This window comes from Scomber japonicus, chromosome 20 (genome assembly GCF_027409825.1).
Source record: "Scomber japonicus isolate fScoJap1 chromosome 20, fScoJap1.pri, whole genome shotgun sequence".
In the NCBI taxonomy this organism is placed as follows: Eukaryota; Metazoa; Chordata; class Actinopteri; order Scombriformes; family Scombridae; genus Scomber; species Scomber japonicus.
Window position 1 is genome coordinate 21,643,268 of NC_070597.1, and position 19,785 is coordinate 21,663,052.

The 19,785-nt window shown below is 39.0% G+C and overlaps 1 protein-coding gene across 1 annotated transcript; it reads right to left on the minus strand.

Moving 5' to 3' along the window:
* Positions 1 to 11,735: 11,735 nt before the first annotated feature.
* On the minus strand, positions 11,736 to 19,372 carry LOC128381754 (5'(3')-deoxyribonucleotidase, mitochondrial-like). The gene is made up of 5 exons (XM_053341789.1): positions 18,753 to 19,372; positions 17,678 to 17,778; positions 15,771 to 15,831; positions 15,468 to 15,582; positions 11,736 to 13,637 (listed from the first exon to the last, which is right to left on the minus strand). The coding sequence occupies exons 1-5, from the start codon at positions 19,041 to 19,043 to the stop codon at positions 13,498 to 13,500; spliced, it is 708 nt and encodes a 235-aa protein (XP_053197764.1). The 5' UTR covers positions 19,044 to 19,372; the 3' UTR covers positions 11,736 to 13,497.
* Between the last annotated feature and the right edge of the window lie 413 nt (positions 19,373 to 19,785).

The window sequence follows — 19,785 nt, forward strand, 5'->3', positions numbered from 1 at the left end:
TACAATATAATGCCATCCAGAACAGCAACATTGCCATGAATTCTGCTTCAAAAAAGCTTAGTAGTTTTTAACATTTGTTGTCTGGAAAAAAATGATATATATTGTTATGATAGAAACACAGGAGTATGCCATTTAATTGATTTACTTGTCAACTGCATAGCTTCTCCAATTTTCTTCATGTCTGGTCTCCATCCATTATCCATGTCTGTCTTTGATGTGTGTGTCCACAGGGAATGGTAGGTGCCAGTTAGTTACCTTGTGCATCAGCCTGTATGCTACTTGAGGACTCCCCTCCTGAAGACCTCCCTTGGACCACATGCAAGTGAACAAACATAATTTGTCTGGAAAGTTGAAAGTTCAATAAAACAAATTTCTTTGAAAAAAATCAGCCTCATGTTCTAGTATTTGAATATATCACTTAATGATCTGCTGGAACCGACCGCCCACCGCCTAATTTACCTGGCAACAGTTGTATAAAGGGAGTACCAGCACTTATTTTTTTCCACTTAAAGCACTGTCCGAGTATGATTGTTAGCTAAAAACTTCACCAGAACACTTTTACGAGGCCAAGAAAACAACTCTTAACACAACTTTTAATTTAAAAGGAGGTTGCGATTTCTTTTTAACATTTTTTTTATTGCTGTTATTGCTAATATTCTCCCATTCCCCACATTTTATTCCTGTATGTTATCTAGCTTGTACACTATTTTCAGAAACTCATATCTTTCCTTTTGCATTTGATTGAAATACACATTAAGCAATGCTGTGGGGGTGGCATAGGGTAATTTGTGATGGGAAGTTAAGAGTTTCATGGGAATAGTGTCTTTTTTTGGACAGTATAATACAGTACAGTAGAGACTGTTCTTCCCTGCATCAGTCATTTCAGTAAATAGCCTTCCAGGAATTATGAATGAAGACGTGACATGCAGCCACAAAGTCTACAGAGGGAGGTTAGGGTGGACAGATAATTCAACAGGACATTGAATTTGGACACAAACCACCTTCCCGCTTGCTCAGTCAATATCATTTCCTAAAATCCATGACCACAATTATTCCCCAGCATTAACCAAGTGCTTATTTTAACCATGACAACAAAGGTCCCCTAACAAACTACTAATTTTAACCCAAACCATGACATTTCCCTAACCCTAACCAAGTTATTTTTGTAGCTAAAGCTAACCAAACTTTAATAACAACAATACAATGACAACAAATTGTGTCATCTGCTGTATCATTGGAGAGCCACAAAGTCCACCATTGAGGCTGTGAAGAAGGCCTCTCGGTGGCTGTGGCTTTGGATCTTTAGGTCTGAACCGTGGGCTAATGCTGCTAAGATACAAATCAGGGTCTGATCAACTTTGGCTGGGTCACCTAAGTGAGGGTGTCTGATGTTGCGAGACCCGAAACACCTAATGATCTCAGGAACATCACTGATGTCCCAGCACATCCTATGATGTATCTTTAAACCGAAATGATATGCAAACTAGAACCCCTTCAATAATCTTTGTTATATCTACTTTTTGCTGGCTCTGTACGCAAGTATGTCTGCACACGTGTGTAAGCACGTGTATGCGTTTGGTGATGATGTGTCCAATCATGTGTCAGAGGTTAAGATGTTAACACAGAGAGGACATTCAGATACCAAAACCAAATAAACAATAGGATGAAAGGAACATCAGTGTGTGTATGAGTGTCTATTTGTTTGACGTGAGCAGCCTAATCTGAAAATTTTCCAGCTCAGTCCTGTGCCTGGAAATAACGCAGCTCTATAAAGTGATGTTACCTCTACGGCCATCAGCATGTCGACAGCAATATCTGTGCCTCAGTGAAGATAGATGGCAGAGTAATTTGGTGGTCTGGTCATCCGCCGTGGAAATTTACCTGATTTTTCCTTTCCACTTCCCCTGCACACACATGCAGTATAGCACATGAAGGCAAGCAAAAACAAACACACACAAGCTGTACTGTCCTAGTCATACTGTGTGAACACATACAGTAGGAAATTAATCATAATCAATGGTACGCTACACTCAAGCTTATCAACCCCAGCTGACATGTAGACAGCATGTTTTTTTCTTTGGCAATTTCCATAGTGCGTAAAGCAGAATTACAACTTTGCTGTGTTTAACTTGTTCTATTGAGCCGTAATATTCCACCCAATCTCTATTTCTCACACCAATCTATTTTCCCAGCTCCTTTCATTTTTATCTTTTCTGCAGAAATCATCAGGCATACTCAGAAGGGAATTACATTTCCAGGGACCTTCAGCAGAACAGTACTTCCTTATAATGAGCTATTATGTGAAGTAAATGTGTGTCAGTGTTCCTTTAGAAATTAGAAAAGAAAATGGGAATTGAAGTGTTTAAAATGCAATTCTGTGCTTGATTAATGTCTTGTTCCACTCTGAGATTAATGCCAATTTCTTTGGCTTCCTTTGAAAAAGAGGGAAAAGACTAATATTTTGTAATCCTGACATGTGTTAATGGTTTCTTAGCAGCAGCTTCTTACAGACAAAACTCTGGCGCCCTTGTTATTCAGCATTGTGTGACAAAGAAAAGGAGAACTGTTAACATAGTGTTATCTAAACTTTGTTTTATTCTAGTGCGTCCCATTAAATAAAACATCCTTCTCCACCCTCTTATAATCTACATTGTTGGAACCAGCTGCATTCACTGCATGTGGGGAATGGACTTCACATTGCCTGACCTACTTTGCTTCAACCTCTACTTTTGTCTGTGGTTTCCAACACTGCTCAGAATGCCTTGAAAATCCCAAGTGATCGGGTATAAACATTGCATTGCACCTTTGCAAGTGGAGAGATCTTTTCTGGATGGAGCCTTCACTGTATAACAGCTGATAACTGATTCTCCTACGTTCACTGGGTAGCAAAAAGCTCTTAAAACACTCTGTACACTACTTGTCCAGAACCAAACTGCAGGCATACAAAATTAGCAGCTGGCTGGTGAACATAGTGGAGCCACTAAAAAACCTGATATTTTCCTGAGGAGTCAGAAGACCAAAACAGAGCTAATAAAGAGTGAATATTGGACTTCAGGTTGGTTAAAATGTGATACCATAGGAATGCTAATGTTGCATGTTGCCAATGTTGTATCTACTGAATGTGTAACTCTGTGTCCAGTAAGAATGCAAAGTGAATTTTTACCTCGTTACCTCATTCACACAAGATTGACCACTGGACAGTTTGTGTTTATTTACCCCAAACAGCCAAAATACCAACTGCCCATTAGCTCTTTAGCTAGCTAGCAGAACCACCCAAACCATGTCGACGCATGTAGATTCATAAAGCTCTGGAATTCCTGCAAATTTTTCACCCAAGTTGAAACATTGTCAATTAATTTTCTTTGTGTGAGTTTGCATTTGTACATTGACTTTGTATATAATCGTGTCGCATCCTACATTACCTTTTGCATTCTGTCTGAACACAGTTTAAAGGCTACAGGTTAGCATATTAACTTACAAGGTGATAATAAGTCAGTGTTGTGTTAACAGCTTGTTTCCACTGCTCGCGAAGTGGCCAAAAATGAATGTATGTAGGTTTAAGTTGTGTGAACAGTAAACAATATTTAATTTGTTGCATAGAGTAATATTAGTCGGTATTCCTTTTCTCATACAAAGCTTGTTAATACTGCCTCTGCAACATTCATAAAATGAAGGCAGACTAGAACTAAAATAACCTCCGAAACTACAACGTTTGTTTCCACAGGCTACATTAAAGCGACATGCCTGTAACCCACATGGTGGAGTCTGTATCCTGACACTCAGCTGTCTTCCTGATGACAGTTTAAACATTAGGTCCTCAGATGTTTAACAGTCACCCTGCAAGGCGGGTTCACTCTCATGGAGCACATACACACACCTAGCAGAATCGCTTTAAATAAGGTTGGTTTCAGATTTATTTGCATTAATCATAGGTGTAACAGAAATATAAACAATTCTGATTCAGATGAAGCTGCTTCCTCATATTTTGTACATTTATGTAATATAGTGGACAGGCAGGCAAAACACTAGATACCATAAAATAAGCTTATCAGTGTTAGTGTTCTGTAGGTGAGTGTAGGTGTTTGTTTTTGCAGTAATTACTTGCAGTGTTTGACTTCCACCCATAACACCACCTCAGCAAAACACAGCGTCCTGTTCCCTTAGCCAAGCAGATTGGATGGAGAGATGACTGTCCGGCAGACAGACGGACAGACAGACAGACATACAGACAGACTGACATACAGACAGACTGACAGACAGAATAGTTTCCATAGATAAATCATGTTGTTTGACTCTGGTATAAACACAGTGTCAAACTGAGCCTGAATGCCAGCATGCCAGCATCTGAGACAATTTGCATACACAAAACACAATGGGACCCATGTCTGCACGTGCACACACAATCGCACACACATTAAACAAATGTAATGCATCCATTGCATATACAGCTGTTCTTTTAGGTTTATAAAACTGAAATCTGCAATCATTTTACTTAGACATTATGTCATTTCTGCCACTAGGGATCTCTCAATCAAAACAATAACAAAAGACAGAATTTGATGACATCGTGAAGTAGCGGTGGATCATAGGAGTTATTGTTTTCATTGTTAAACAGCCACCATTACCGTTCAGTGTTCATTGTTCAGGGGGTTTTTACAGAGAGCTGAATTATCCGCAGAGGTCTTGTCCTCTCCAAAGCAAACATGCATGCTGACTAAAACCACTAAAAACACTGAATGAAGCAATTTCATGTTGAAAATCAGTGTTTTCCAAAGCTATTCGGCAGACATTGATGTCCAGGAGGGGCTAAATGTGAGCCAAGCTGTCGGTAAAATTTGCTCAGCTTGTTTCACTTATAACTTTCAGACATATGATAACTTCATCCTTCATCCGATTAAACGTTATACTTAAGATGACCAAGATCTACACAGTTCATCTTAAAATGTGGATTACAATAAAAGCATTTATAACAGTTTCTGGTGAACAACCATAACACAGATATAGTATGGTGATAATGATTATCATCACTTTGTGTGTGTATACTCTTTGGTAAAGGGTTTGTGATGGCATTGTCAGGTGACCAAATTAAACGGACTGTTATTTTGTAGAAATTACGGCTTTCTCTAGGTTTTAAAATTGATGGCAATATTTGGGTTAGGGGTTAGGGTTAGGGAGTTAGGGTTAGGGTTAGGGTGTAAATACACAACTTAAATTATATAACATAGATCTGGTAGTTTATAGACATTTTAATGTGGAATAGTTACATACTATAGCTTTAAAAATACCAATACCTATGCTTGATGTTTATGCTCAAAGGCCAGAGGACCTTTTTTGGGACCTTATTCCTGTGTTTTCTGGCTCCTGCCCCTGAACACAACTAACCAATAAGCAGAGTGAACATCCTCTCGTGGTTTGAATTTTGAAATTTACTGAACCAAAATAGTTTGCATGTCATCTTCACAGGAAACTGACAAAGTTCAGATTACGCTTCACTTAATGCAACAACCTGGTTAACTTTTTGCGTCATGTCCTGCCTTCGCATCCCTCCCCTAAACCAAATGGGCTCTTTCCAGTAGGTGAGAACATGTCTCACATGGACAATCTTCCACTGTATGCTACACATGTCAAAGGGAAACTCCAGAAATGTTCGGACTTGATTCTCCAGACACTGTCCAGAGCACATGTGAAAACGGCATATGAGAATTGGCCCTGACCCCTCTCTCTGGTGCTAGAGACGGAAGACTGTTCTGATGACTTCCCACTGTCCTCTGGACGAACACAAACGCCCCCTGCTGCTGATTGGCCGGAGTGGTGTTGTGTGTCTTTCTCTGAGCCACTGTGTTGATATGGACACTGTGGGTTTTTTTTCAACGCACATACAGAATGGACAGCTAGTGGACCGCAACAAGATATTTGCTGAATGTGACAAAAAGTGTATTGAGTTAAAAACGCTGACTCTACCTTAAATTTTCTATTACTACTAATATCTGAGTAATGTCATGTTATAAAAACAAAACACACACTTGTCAGGCTGTAAAACTAGCAGCTGATCATGACTGGGTCATATCTCTCTCCCTCTCTGCTGTAAATCAATTACACAAAATGGAAGGAGGGCAATACAAACAGACAGAGGAGGATAACAGTGTGAAAGTCGGGGGGAGGTGGTCGAGGGCCTGTGACGGAAGGAACAAAAACAACTCAGCAAACAGGAAAAAAGCTCCACCTGACCTGTTCTCTCTATTCCGTGCTTGATTGCACTTTCTGTACTTCCAGTTTTTTCCACTCACACATTTGTACTGTCCTCCTCTGTGAAATGTACTTTTCTATAGATGCAAAACACACACGCATATTCACAGAAATCGCTGTCATATGCACAAACATATTGATATACGTGGAAGCTTCCATGGAATATGTCACTCCATATTACACTGATTCTAAAATTAACTATGAACACTGACACTAAGCACCCCTCTGTCCTACTGAGGACATCTTGTACATAATCATTTCAATGTATAAACCATACATGCTGTACACATGCTGACGAGTATTTTCGTCCTTAGAAGTAGCCACGGTCCCATAAGGCCTGTGTGTTTCACAGCACCGTTGGGATCTCCTCAGAACTGTGACGTATTTGCCTAAAAAGGGAAAACCTTGGTACAGTATGAGGCTGTACTCTTAACACCAAAGCTGTATACAGATCTTTTATAAGGGCTACTCCTCATTTCTTTGTTTTTATTTTGGCATTGGTTAAATGGATCTTTGAATTTAGATTTAAAGGTTTCAATTCCAAAATCACCATTATAATCAACTAGGACTTGAATTTGACCAATATATTATTTTAGTAGTACTAAACAGTGTCAGCCTCCTTTGATATGATGGCGCTTTCATAACTCATCCTGCTTAAAAACACACTGTAATGAAACTTTGTTCTTTGACTCTTTTCATTACCCATATTCACTATTCATTCATCCACATCAACTGTATATTATTTATAGTCATTCCTAATTTAAAGCCAAAATGTGTCCTTAATTGTAGAGAGCTGCTAACACATTTAAAGGGGAACAGGCCATTTTAGCTCCTGTCTCTTTAAGACACTCCCCTGATGATCTCACTCTGTTACATGAATAAACATTAGCATAAGGGTTTCATTTCTTTATATTGTTCTTGAATTGAAATTGAAACTCAACAAATACATCGGAACCTGTTCAAGCTTGAAATATGTCAGTGGACAACATGAACATTAGCAACAAAGGTTACAGAATACATGTTTTTTGTGGGCGCGCACGAACAAGCTCACAAGGAGGAAGTAGAGGTAACATTGCAAACGAAGCCCTGACTTTTGACTTTCTGGGCGCATTTTTGACATGCTATAAATTTTAGAACTTTGATCATGTTTAATATACATACTCCACATTGTAACAGTACAAATACAACAGCAAATCAAAAAAAGCATGGTATGTCCTCTTTAAAAAGTGTATTAGTCAGGTTTTAGTGTCCCAATATGGTATAAAACCAGGTGGGGAGTTCCGGTCCTCTGAAATGAGGCCAATGCGGAAGTAACTTAGAGCTGCATTCTATCAAAAGGCCACCAGGGGGGGGACCATTTTGGTGTCAAAAGGACTTCCGTCTCAATACAAGTCAATGGAGAATTCACCTTCTCACTTGATTTCTAACCTCAGTAAACGTTTTCAAAATGTGTTAATGGTCTCAATCGCTAGTTTAAAGCCTTCTTCAATGCAGTCTGGTGTTCATTTATGAAATTTTGGCCGCCCTGATTTTATATTTGATGATAAAGCAGGGTATGCATTAGGGTGTGGCTACGTCATGATTGACAGGTTGATTGACAGGTTGATTGACCAATGTCCTCGAGATCCAGCCCTCGCAACCAATCGCAACCTCCCCGCTCCGCCGTTGGCTCCGCCCATACTTCCGCCTATGACTCCGCCTCATGCCCATTTAAGTAGAATCTGTGTTCTTTTTTTCCCGGCATGCACCTGAAATGTTCAAGATGGCGCTGCCTAGATCCGAAACTATTGGCTTCCGAGCAGCAGTCCACAAACCAATGGGTGATGTCACGGATGTCACGTCCATTTCTTTTATACAGTCTATGTTTAAAACTAGCCTGGCTGACGCCAGACCCTACCACAATTGAGGTAGGGTTTGGCGAGGAGCCGTTCATTTCCTCGTATTTGAGGCGGGATCAACAAATGTCGATCAAATGCTTCTGTGCGCTACTGGACAAACTTCCAGCCAATCATATCAACAATAGACTTGGTGGCTAACTTTCTAAGTGAAATGGAATGTTGCTGGAAAGAGAGCATGAGTTTACCCAGGCTAGTATAAAACTAGATTCAAAAGCTTTGTAACAGAGTCCTCAAAATTTAAAAAACGTGCATGGACAGCAAGGACCAGAGCTACGTGTATAGTGGCAATTTCTATGCAACCTTGACAAAACTGAAAACTCCAGCAAAGTGACAGAGGGGATTTTTCTCCCTCTGTTGGATGTAGAAAAACCAAACAGCTCCACCACAACACCACAACGCATTGTTTTGCCTCTAGGTAAAGTGACACACACATTAAAAAGAAATATGGCTGTGGGAGGGCAAGATGAGAGCAAGGGACCAGACACGGCTGATTGTTTTACTGAACTGGTGTTATGGGTGGAAGTGAGCCAGCGTGTGGGTGATGAGTGATTTACATACAAATACAAAGAGACACGTGACCACACACACACACACAGTTAATAGTGTTTTATGTGCTACTAGGCCACAATTTGTTTTGCACAGTTAGATGAGGCGATGCCAGTACAAAAGTAAACCAGTCATTTTTGTTCCATTCAAATCTGCTGTACTTCTATTACTCAGAGTGATTTCTCTGTTGTCAGCCCTATTTCAGGCATAACCAAGGTTTTTCCTGATATTTGCTATTTTTGTATGACAAGCACAATCTCTGCTCCCATTGTTACTTCTTGCTTTCTTTTGCAGGCCAATCATATTGTTACTGACTGAGAGGTTACATATCAGGGAAAAGCATATTTTTGCAGTGATGACGACAGACGAAGCGGAAGCATGTTTTGTAACAGCACAGATTTGTCATCCATTAACATTACACATTACTGATTCTTTTACACACACTGTGCTTAAACACTAACCTTGTCCAAGCAGGACTTTGCATGTCATTCATCATGTTCTGTTGGGGTTTGTTGTGCCTTGTATCTTGTTGAAATGAAAAGAAAGCACTCCCAAAAGACTCAAGTTCAATGCCACTACTCCAAACACCTCCACTACTTAAAGCAGCCCACATTATGTGAGCCAAGCATCAAAGCAGAATAAGAATAGAATAGAGTGGACTAAAACTTTATTGTCCACAATGGTGGAAATTTGTCCTTCTGTCAACAACAAACCATAAAATTACATAAAATAATTTCTTAAACTACACAAATGCCTCAACCAAACAAATACTTTCAGTGTTGGAGATGAGTAAGGATAGTCTGATACAGCTTAGTGGAATGAAAATTGCTTCAAGAGTTGTCAGTAAGCAAAACCCCAGAGATCTTATAGTGTCCAACATTTTACGATGATAGAATATGAATAATTTAAAAGTGCAGCTGACATTTACTGAACAATATTCACACTGTGAGCAACAATGAACAGTTCTATATTCAATAGCTGGGCTGAACAGTCATTGAGTTTGTACATTCAGCTGAGAAGACAAAGTTGCATCCATTGCCAAACAGATTTCCAACTTCATTACTATTCCAATCTGATTATATTTTAACATTAGTATTGACATGTGTAAAATGTGCTTGAATTACACTCGTTAAAAATGCCTTCCAAACACAGAAAAACAAAATGCTTTGAGCAGGGAAGCATCTGTTTTGGGTATGTGTTCCACTTGTGTATGTATACATTTTTAATACGATATTAATGCCAAAACAAATACGACGATGTCTGGAAATGGCGCCTTTCAACATCCTACATTGACAACACACCAATTGAGATGTGGTTTGGAAATATAATGGCCTTAACTGACAGGAAAACTGTTCCGAGCGTAGACCCCATGCCTTGTACAAATACATGCTGGAATAGTCTCCAGGCAGTCGGAATCGTGCAAGGATTCGGTAGAATATAAATGAATGACATGCTGGCAAAGTTTTGTTCTTTCCAACAACAGCTATCTATGATGACACTGGAGAGACAGAGCTAAACTGAGCAGCACAACAGGCCTCGAGGACAGGCTACAATCTAAGTGTTTATAAGAACAAAGAGGTGGATGGAAGACGTCAAACTACCCAAGACCCGATGCTGTGTGAGGGCTCCAGAAGATAAAAGACTATCTAACTGCTTTTTTTACATCACACCCTGTTGACTGTACTTTGAACAATGACTGCACACAATTAGCTACATAGTAACATCAGTTGTGGTTCACATAAGGACTTGAGTCATTAGAGTTCACAGTTGGCGGAAACACAGAAGATATATGATTTTTACACATTCTCTTCATTAAATCTCTTGTTTCTGAATCAGGGTTTATCATTGTTCTCTCACAAAAGCAGCTGCTGCATATATGAGCATTGGCCTCGTAAACATTCATTGACAAAAATGGCTAACATGCAACTGACACATGTATTTGTGCAACGGTTGACTGGTATCTCGCTGTCACACTAACAACAACATGGCTATAAGGGGGGGGGGTGATTACACAGAACGGATTCGGATTAGTTAGTGCACAGCTGTACTGGAGAGAAGTCATTGAACTAGTTGTTTTGGAAGAATGGTGCGGAAGCAGAGGCGTGACTCTCAATGGGCACCATAACGCAAATGACAAAAACAAACACACATATACACAAACAGTGTGTGGGTCTGTGAGCAAGGATGCATGAAATCTATTGTATCCAAATATTTATCGGATGGAAGTTTTTCTTTTTTTTTGGAAATAGTTGTTGGGGACACTTTCTGGAGATCCCGGTTTCTTGTGTCAGCGTATTTTAAATACGTAAATGTGTGCATATTTCCCCTTTTTTATTTTTGAACTTCCTCATCATGAATTAGTGATTTGAAAAACAGAATATTCATGATTGTCATATTTTGGAGGGAGGTTGACCGTGATTAGTTTTCTTCATTTTTTAGATATTCATACATTTTTTTGCAATTTCAATTTGTCCAAACTAAACAGAGATGAACAACTAAAAAAATACAGCATGTTGATTAACAAACATAATAGAACTTTTGCTATTATTCATCATAAACTAAAGTTTGCAAGGCTATCAAAACTAGCCTATAGTGCTTTTGACTGTCTCCTGTGACCCTGTCCTTGCAATATTTGCTCTGTTTAGACAAGTGTGAACAATGCAAATAAAACTGAGGTGACATCAGTCAATCGCCTTAAAAAACACAGGTCTTTGTTTACAGTGAAAAGAACTGCGGTGAGTTTTAAAACCAACAACAAAGACTTAATACCAAAATCCAAAGATTAATGGTTATGCTGAGACAGATGTTGACATTTGATATTGAGCAGTCTCTCATGCGTAGCAAAGTCTATTCTAATGTAGAAAAATGGACCAAGGGCAATTTGCAGTCTAGACGAATGTTAATACTCAGCCCATTTTTAATGTGTTCTTAACTGATGTTTTCATTCTGTCAAAAGCTTTAAAAAAAAAAAAAAACTTTTGGCAGGGTGAAGATAAATAGTATTAGAGTATTAAAAAAAAACAGAACAAAGAAAAATGTAAAAAGGAACCTTTAATTGCATGTGTGGAATAAAAGACAGCACCACATGGACAGACATAAGCATGTTTGAATTAGTACATTAAGCTAGGCACAATAACACACAGCACTCAGCACTAAGTACATCATCCATAACACATGTTCAGCATCTACCGTTTTCTGTCCAAAAAGCACATTAGCAGTGACAGACAAAATCATAACTGCTCTGCCACAAATACCCAGAAATGGATTTGATGTCAGACTGACTGTGAAGTAAAACAATATAGTTATTTACTAAAATGTGTGCTTGAAGTAGTACATTTCAGACAGAGTATAGTGAACGAACACAGACATATTTCGTGACATGCTTTTATTGTTGAGGTCATTACTAGTTCATAGTTGGTTTAAATCTGACACAACGTGCTTACTGTAAATGAGCTAAAATGAGAAAATGTAAGAAAGGACAAGGCTTATATGAAGTGAGACGTTTGCCACAACTTCTTTAATCAGAAATGACCTACAGTACATATAAGTAGCTGCAGTAAAGACTATGTCTTTTAATGAATATTCTAACATATAGCAGCACTCATATTCTCTCATTTTAGTGCAGTTATGGTAATAACATTGCACCAGAAATTGTTGAAACGTGAGGTGATGAAAGCAATAAAAACCAAAGAGTATAGCTAGTTTCTAACAATATAAATCATCTTTTTCATTAGGATTTTTTAAAGATTATTTTTAGATCTAGAAATGATTCTTCTAGGTTCATTTAAAAAATAAATAAACATCATACCCAACCCCTAATAAACTATTCCTTTATGTTAATGTAAACATATTCAGCTCTTATTTTCAAGTGACTGTGATTCTAATCTATTTAACACTAGTGATGGTTTTGGCAACATGCATATACGAGTGTGTGTGCAATTTCAAGCTTTAACTAAAATTGTATTTTTCTCATTGTGAATAGGAGATAGTTTTGATGCATAGATCATTATGAAACATAAAGAGAAGTTAAAAAAGCACCAATATAACCACATCAGCTTTCTTAAAAACCTTAAGAGATATCTGTTTATATATGTATGTTTGAGTGAAACAATGCTGTCACACTCTGAAAAAAAGAGAATAAATGAACCATCTGAAAGACAGGTACCTTTGTAAGTTGCTATGTTTATGTATCGCACATATTTGCCAGTGCCTTGCAATTCATATAGAGAGAATTTTTTTTGTAAATTTTCAGTGTAGTGTTGTGAGTGAATCAGAGTCAGTTGACTCATTAATGAACCACAGTACTGTGAACCTCTGATGCCCTGAATAAACTGCTCGTGTGGCTCAAAAATTAAGAGAAATACCCATATTAAGGGGCAAAAAACAACAAACAACTAAAAATATGCAGACAGAGCTGCTAGCATCAAGTTAAATGTGCCCTTTTAAACTTGCTTGAATTGTTTTTGACCTCGTGTTTGTTTTGTTGTCACAGTTCTTGCAGTTAAACTGACGTATATGTGGTTTTAAACCCTGTTTCACTCTCAGTCTCAGAGTGCCCCCTTGTGGTCAAAGAAGTGAATGTCCTCTCCCAACTTTGAGTGCTTTGTGTTAAACAGCTGACCTCTACATATTTCCTGAAATTGTCCATTTGGCTGATTGTGCTCCCTCTGATGTTTTAACCTTAATTTTTTATCTGTTAAGACAGTGGCAGGCAGCGTTGTGGTGATCATGTTGGTGTCTTGGCAGTGACCTCCGCCCTCTGCAGTCACCAGGAATCCAAGCTGCTGCTTGCAGTTACAGGAGTTCCTCACCGCCTTTTGCTGTCCAAGATGGCCCACCAGTCATCTGACCAAGACACCAGGCGCCGCTGAGCGTTGTTGAGGGAATGGTGCTTGTTGTGGCAGGCGGTGAACAGGATGTGTTCCCATGTTGGTTTGGGCTCCACGCCTGATAAGGAGACACACACACATTATGTAACAGAAAACCATATGAACTTCACCATATGGAGCCTAGACACGGTTGCTTTAGAGAGACACACAGTGCAACAGCTGGCTTATAATGTACACATGAAGGGTTTGTGACACCCACAAGACATTACACAAACAGGATTTTCCTCCCTGGGTCTTTCTTTCATGCATGTTTCATGCTTTTAGCAACAGTGCTATTTTTACAAATGTATTTACATTCTGATCATGTAATGTCATTGCTGCTTTTTTGTCATTTTGTAATCTTCATAAACAGTATGTTCTTCTCGTTACCAAAAATACCCCAACAGAGCCTGCACTGCTGTATTTCTTAGTATCATTTACGGTTTGCTCATGCCATGTAACGGTCACGTAGGGGTTATCGCAATCATGCCTTTCCAACTTATATAAATAGCATTCATCACATCGTGTCTTCTTCTTTCATATATGTATTTCTTTGGTTTTCCAGGATTATCTTCTGCCAATTCTCCTCTTTTGTTCATTTCATGTTTCTTATTTCCTTGGTATCTTGTTAAATCATGTTGTATTTGTAAGTGTAGTATTTATTACTAGTTGCTTGGCTTGACAACTGTAACTAGGCATGACAAGTTTGTCAAGTTTTGAGTTTCCTCACATGTTGGTATGGTGTGCATCTGCATTTAAACTCTGGGGTGTGGTGTCATGTTAAGCCTTTCCTATCTAGCCACCAACTGTACTAACCACAAAACAAATTGCACATCAACTGTGTAGTATTTCCCGTATTTGCGTGAAAGCCAATCCTATATGCTATCAGGGTTGTAATGGTATCATTAGCAGCTCTTCTCTGCTTGTTATAGGATTTAGGGATGTTACAGCAGCTCACATTATGTTTGCCAAACACACAGTTAAACCTCACCCTGTAAGCCTTTTCTAATGTTAAAAGTGAAAACTGTTTACAAGTACAAACTAGCTAAGAGACTTATCCCTTATTACAATTATAGGACTAACTGGCTTTAACCTGTAATACAAGAATAATGTTGTGTTTTTTTCATTTACATGTCTTCTGTATAAATCTTAGCTGGAGAGGATGCTACTTTTTTGCCAGTAACATGCAGCTTTAACCTCATGTATTTAGCCATCAAGTGCATATTCATGTCATAAAGACATAATAAAATGTCTAACATTCAGTAGGAAACATTAAAAAGCCAAACGGAGACAGTGTTTTCAACCAATTTATGGAGCTACCATTAGCATGAATAGCTAGCTAAGAAAACTGACTTTAAAAATGTTTCTCTCTGACTGTTAGAGAATTTAAAAGCAAAACAGACACATTGTTTTAAAACCAATTCATGGAGCTAAAATTAGCAGTATTAGCTAGCTAAGAAAACTGAGTTTTTACTATTTCCTGTTGAATGTTAGCAATTTCAAAAGCAAAACAGAGACAGTGTGTTTAAGCAATTTATGGAGGTAATACTAGCCAGCTTAGAAAGCTTGCTTTTGTCTACTTCTGTCTGATGTCAAGGTCTCAGTTTTTCATAACTTACTAAAGCTTTTGAAGGGTCAATCATCGTAAAGTGTGTCTACCATAGCAACAGTAACTAAGAATGATGGTTGCTTGGCGAATGGTCAGTTGTTGATCTGGGAGCTGAATTGTCATCAATATCAATATAAAAATAATTCTTATTATATTATAATATTATAATAATAATGTCCATACATTCTGTATTGTAATAATACTAAGAATTATTTTATTATTATTATTTTATTGTCATTGTAAATTGTTGAGTGGATTAAAATGTTAAGACACAAATAAACACATGCACACAACCCTCACCCAAGATGTCGGGCTTGTCGTCTATGAGGAGGTCTCCGGAGACCACAGTCTTGTCTCTGGTCAGGATAACCTGCTCCAGAAAGTCATGGCCCAAATACTTTTCTACCCAGGCATACTGTAAGAAATAAAACACACACACACACACACACACACACACACACACACACACACACACACACACACACACACACACACACACACACACACACACACGTACAGCAGAGAAAATCGGATTAGAAAAAGGAAACACGTTCATCATTTCCAAAGGCAACAGAATAGATTGTTGATCATAAGAGAGCTCACCTTCTCAGACGGACAGTGCGTGTAATGTTTTATAGGGCTGGTGCAAATAAAGACATCTGTGCTGCGGGAAGAAAAAGGAGACAACAAAACCAGAATGGAAAAATTACCCCAAAAACAAGCAAACATTTTCATATTCCAGCTGCTCATGCTTGAAAGATACATTGACTCTTTATCATTTGAATTAATAACAATAATGGGGGGAAAACAAAGAGGTAGAAAACAAATATGAGATTGCACCATATGGTTGATTTCCCTGATAAGAAAAACATACAGGTGCCGTTAGCTAAAGAAACCCATTCATTCCCACCAGGAGAGGAAATGCAAACACACAGTTTCATAACTACGACGACTATTTTTAGATGTTATTCCACTGTGTTGCGCGCCTCTGAGAATGTATGAGGAAACGTCAATCAAAGGCTTCTTCGTATTGACTCACGTTACACTTATACTGAATGAAATACAAGAAAGGACTCGTTCCTACCGATGCCAGTTACAGGACACTTGAGTCCAGACCATGAGTCCGTCATAAATAAGGCAGCTTCTAGTTGGAATTGTAATGCTAACTTGACAGATTGATTGAATATACTGCAGTAGATGCTGTTTACATTCAGGGTGGAGTTAAATCTGGAACAGCATTCAAAAATCACTATTGATTAGTTATCATTATCATAGTACAACAATAATTGGTCAGAATTAATTCTAAGTATAAGAGTTACTTTGCATTATTATGCTATTATAATATCATTATATCAGTGGTATAAAATGATCTACAATTGACAATAATATTGTTTATCGCGATTATTTCTGAGACAATATATCATCCAACAAAAGTAGGCCTGTTTGTCATTTTGTGAGAATATAGAGTTGTAACATTGAAATAAATAAATTGCAGTGTTATGATTATGACGGTTACTCTGACCTGTGTGACTGAATTAAATATGAATGTGCTTAGCTTGTGTTAGTGTGTTTTGCATGGTTACTTTCCCCTCGTCAGTAAATAACTCTGGTGTGTTCTTGCAGGCTCTCACCTCCGCTCACCTCCCCACTCACACAGAAACATGACTCTTCTGTTAGCACCATTCTGGACTGACTCACTGAAAAGTTTTTAGGGAAGCAGTTGTGCGTTCTAGCTGCTCTTTAACAGACGTCAGGAAGTGAAGCGGCCACATAAAGTAGGTTTCGGTTTTGAAGAGAAATATAGAAATGGCTGGACTTTTTTGGTTTGGCTAATGGGGCTATAATTGTCTGTCAGATGGAGCCAAGTCTGAATGGAATCTTAGCTACATCTGAGCAGAGTATTAACATTCACACACTGCACAGCATAATACAGCAACCCCTTCATATGATTTCCAGAAAGTCATGAAGCCCACTGGGCTGTTATTGTTTTCTGATGACAAGCTTGTGTTCTGATGCCTGTCAGTAGGAAGTCCTCGCTGAGCTCCAACCGCTGCCTCAGACCACATCTGGTAATGTGACACACAAGTGGTTTCATTGTTTTTTTAGAGTCCTGAAATCTCTATGAGACAAATCTGTAACTGCAGATCATCCACGCCACTCATAAAAGCTGACAGACCTTGAAATATTATGAGTTTTTCATTATTTTATGACTCTACTGTCCACATACTTGTATTTTTTCTCAGTATATGACCACTTTATACTGATATTCTCTTTCCTAATGATGGCCATAATAGTCAGTTGTGAGAGGTGTGCGGGTAAAATCACATATGGTTATGTATTTATCAGACTGCTCATCTGTAGCTGCAGATAGGGAGGAACATTCGTTTTTAATAAAAGCCTTGTGTTTAGTGCCGTATTTAAACCCCTTAGAGGTAAATACTATCTTTTGCAGTTCTATTTTCAGAATTATATTTCTAACAGATGTTTGAACTGTAAAAAAAAAACCTTACTTATCCATCCTAGCCATCTCCTTGATGGCCTCTATTGCTCCTGGCAGGGGCTCCAGCTCCATGAAGAAGTCCTTGGACTGCCAGATACTACTGGCTTTCTCCTAGAGTAAAAACACACAACCATAGAGGTGGCTTATTATCAGCAGTGTACATTGATCAGGTGTATGACGGCATGCGTGAGCACACGTGAGTGTGAGTACAGCATGTGCTCTACAGGAGAGAAGTGTGTCTTTTCAAGGTCAACTAGACACTGTGATATTAATTAGAATGAGACTGTGCTAGGTGTATGGACATGGATCTGTGAAAAACACTCTGCAGGTCTATCTCTGCTATGTCGAGCATGAACCTTGCACCTTGTACCTAGTGAGTGGAGGCGATATTAATAACAGTAATAACAACAACAAACTCAAGGAGATATTGTGGGTGGGGGTCATAGGTTAGTACACATTTTCACACTGAAGAATAAAAATAGATATTTTGTACCTGCTCTTGGCTCTCTGATCACATTGTACCTGGATCCTAACATGGGGAGATTTAATGTCTTGCATGAGCTGCTACTGCTCGTTTACTGAATACAAACACTTTGGATCCTATGAAGAACCACTTTAGTGAGGTACCAGCATTACCCCCATCCTCAATCAAAGGTAAAACATAGTCAAAATGCACTTTCTACAACAGTGGTTCTCAACCTTTTTCACATCGTGGACCCTTAAACTGACATGAATTAGACCATAGACCCCCATCTAATAAGATTTTGTCCACAGGTCTGTGCTTTTAGATGTTTTATTACAGAAAGTGTATGAAACCCATGACTAAAAAGAGTCACTGTGTTACTTATGGGTGGAATAATAGTGAGAATAAATGAGTCCCCTTTTTGTTGGGAACCCTCTGGGACTCCTTTTCCCTGGTTGTCAAAGTGGGGTCCCTGGAGGACCACTGTTCTGCAGTATTTTAGTGGTTGCATAGGACCACTTCCGTATTTCTATTGATGACTAACAGCATGTACAGTAACTACATCTGTGTGAATGCTATGAACTATTAATGTACACTTATACTATGTCTTAATGTCACTTACACACAGGTCATTCCTTAGCTTCCCGTACTGCGTCGACACCCAAAACCCTCTCCTGTCCTCCAGGCTGATGTAGGGCTCGTCCGGATACCTGGCCCGATACTTCTTCAAGAATCCTCCCTCGAAATCCGCCAGAACCCCGTCCATATCAACCAGAACCCGCAGTCTCTTACCCGAAGGAGAAGAGGAAGAGGACGAAGGCGACGACATGTTTACGCAAATGCTCTTAACCGGATCACGGAGCAAAGTTTTCCCTCTTCCGAGTAGGCGGGTTGTACCGGACAGCAGTAACATTGTTGACTCTTTGACTTGAACGGTAACAGAACGTTAACGTTAACCGTCTCCAAAGTGGAAACACTGGAAAAAGTCCGCATGGGAGTCGGGGGGGGGGAAATAGTTCGTCTGTGTTGTTATTGGTCTGTTGGTGAGATTTTTTGGGGGGTCACTGAGAGCTCAACTTTAACACTCTGGGCGGGTCAGCTGCAGTGGAGCTAACGGTCTGTAGCTGACTTTAGCTCGGACAGGTCAAATGTGACGGGCCTTTAACCTCAGTGTGGTGGGCTCTGTTTGCATCGTCTGTCAGTGTGTACTAACTGGCCGCCGGCTATCCACCCCCTTTCTCAAGCCCAATGGCTGCTGGAATATGCTGAACTAAAACGGTACACAGTGACTGACTGGCTCTGCAGTGCAGTTCGGCTCGCTGCAAAGATTGGTTAGCTAAGCGAGATGTCTCACTGCGCCCTTTTTTCCTCCATTGTGTAAAATTCATATACAGTAGTAAGTTGTGCTTGACCCTTATATATTGTTCATATTCTGACATTTCCTGGTGGTACACAGTATTTAGTGACCCATCAGATTCAAGTACACCATTTCCTTAAGTATTACCTGCTAAACTTACTTAAAGTATTAAAATAAAAGTACTAATTTCACTTTAGTACTTTAAATAGGATTTTAAATGCAGGCTTTTTACACAAAATTAAGTAGCCTATTTTTAGATGTAGTATTGATACTTTAACATAACTGAGTACTGTTTCCA

Excerpts from the sequence above, each read along its gene's own strand:
- LOC128381754 (XM_053341789.1), bottom strand. The coding sequence starts at position 19,043 with ATGTTACTGCTGTCCGGTACAACCCGCCTACTCGGAAGAGGGAAAACT. Across the intron at positions 17,779-18,752 it reads AGCTAAGGAATGACCTGTGT|GAGAAAGCCAGTAGTATCTG; the intron begins GTAAGTGACATT and ends TTTTTACTCTAG. Across the intron at positions 13,638-15,467 it reads CGACAAGCCCGACATCTTGG|GCGTGGAGCCCAAACCAACA; the intron begins GTGAGGGTTGTG and ends TCTCCTTATCAG.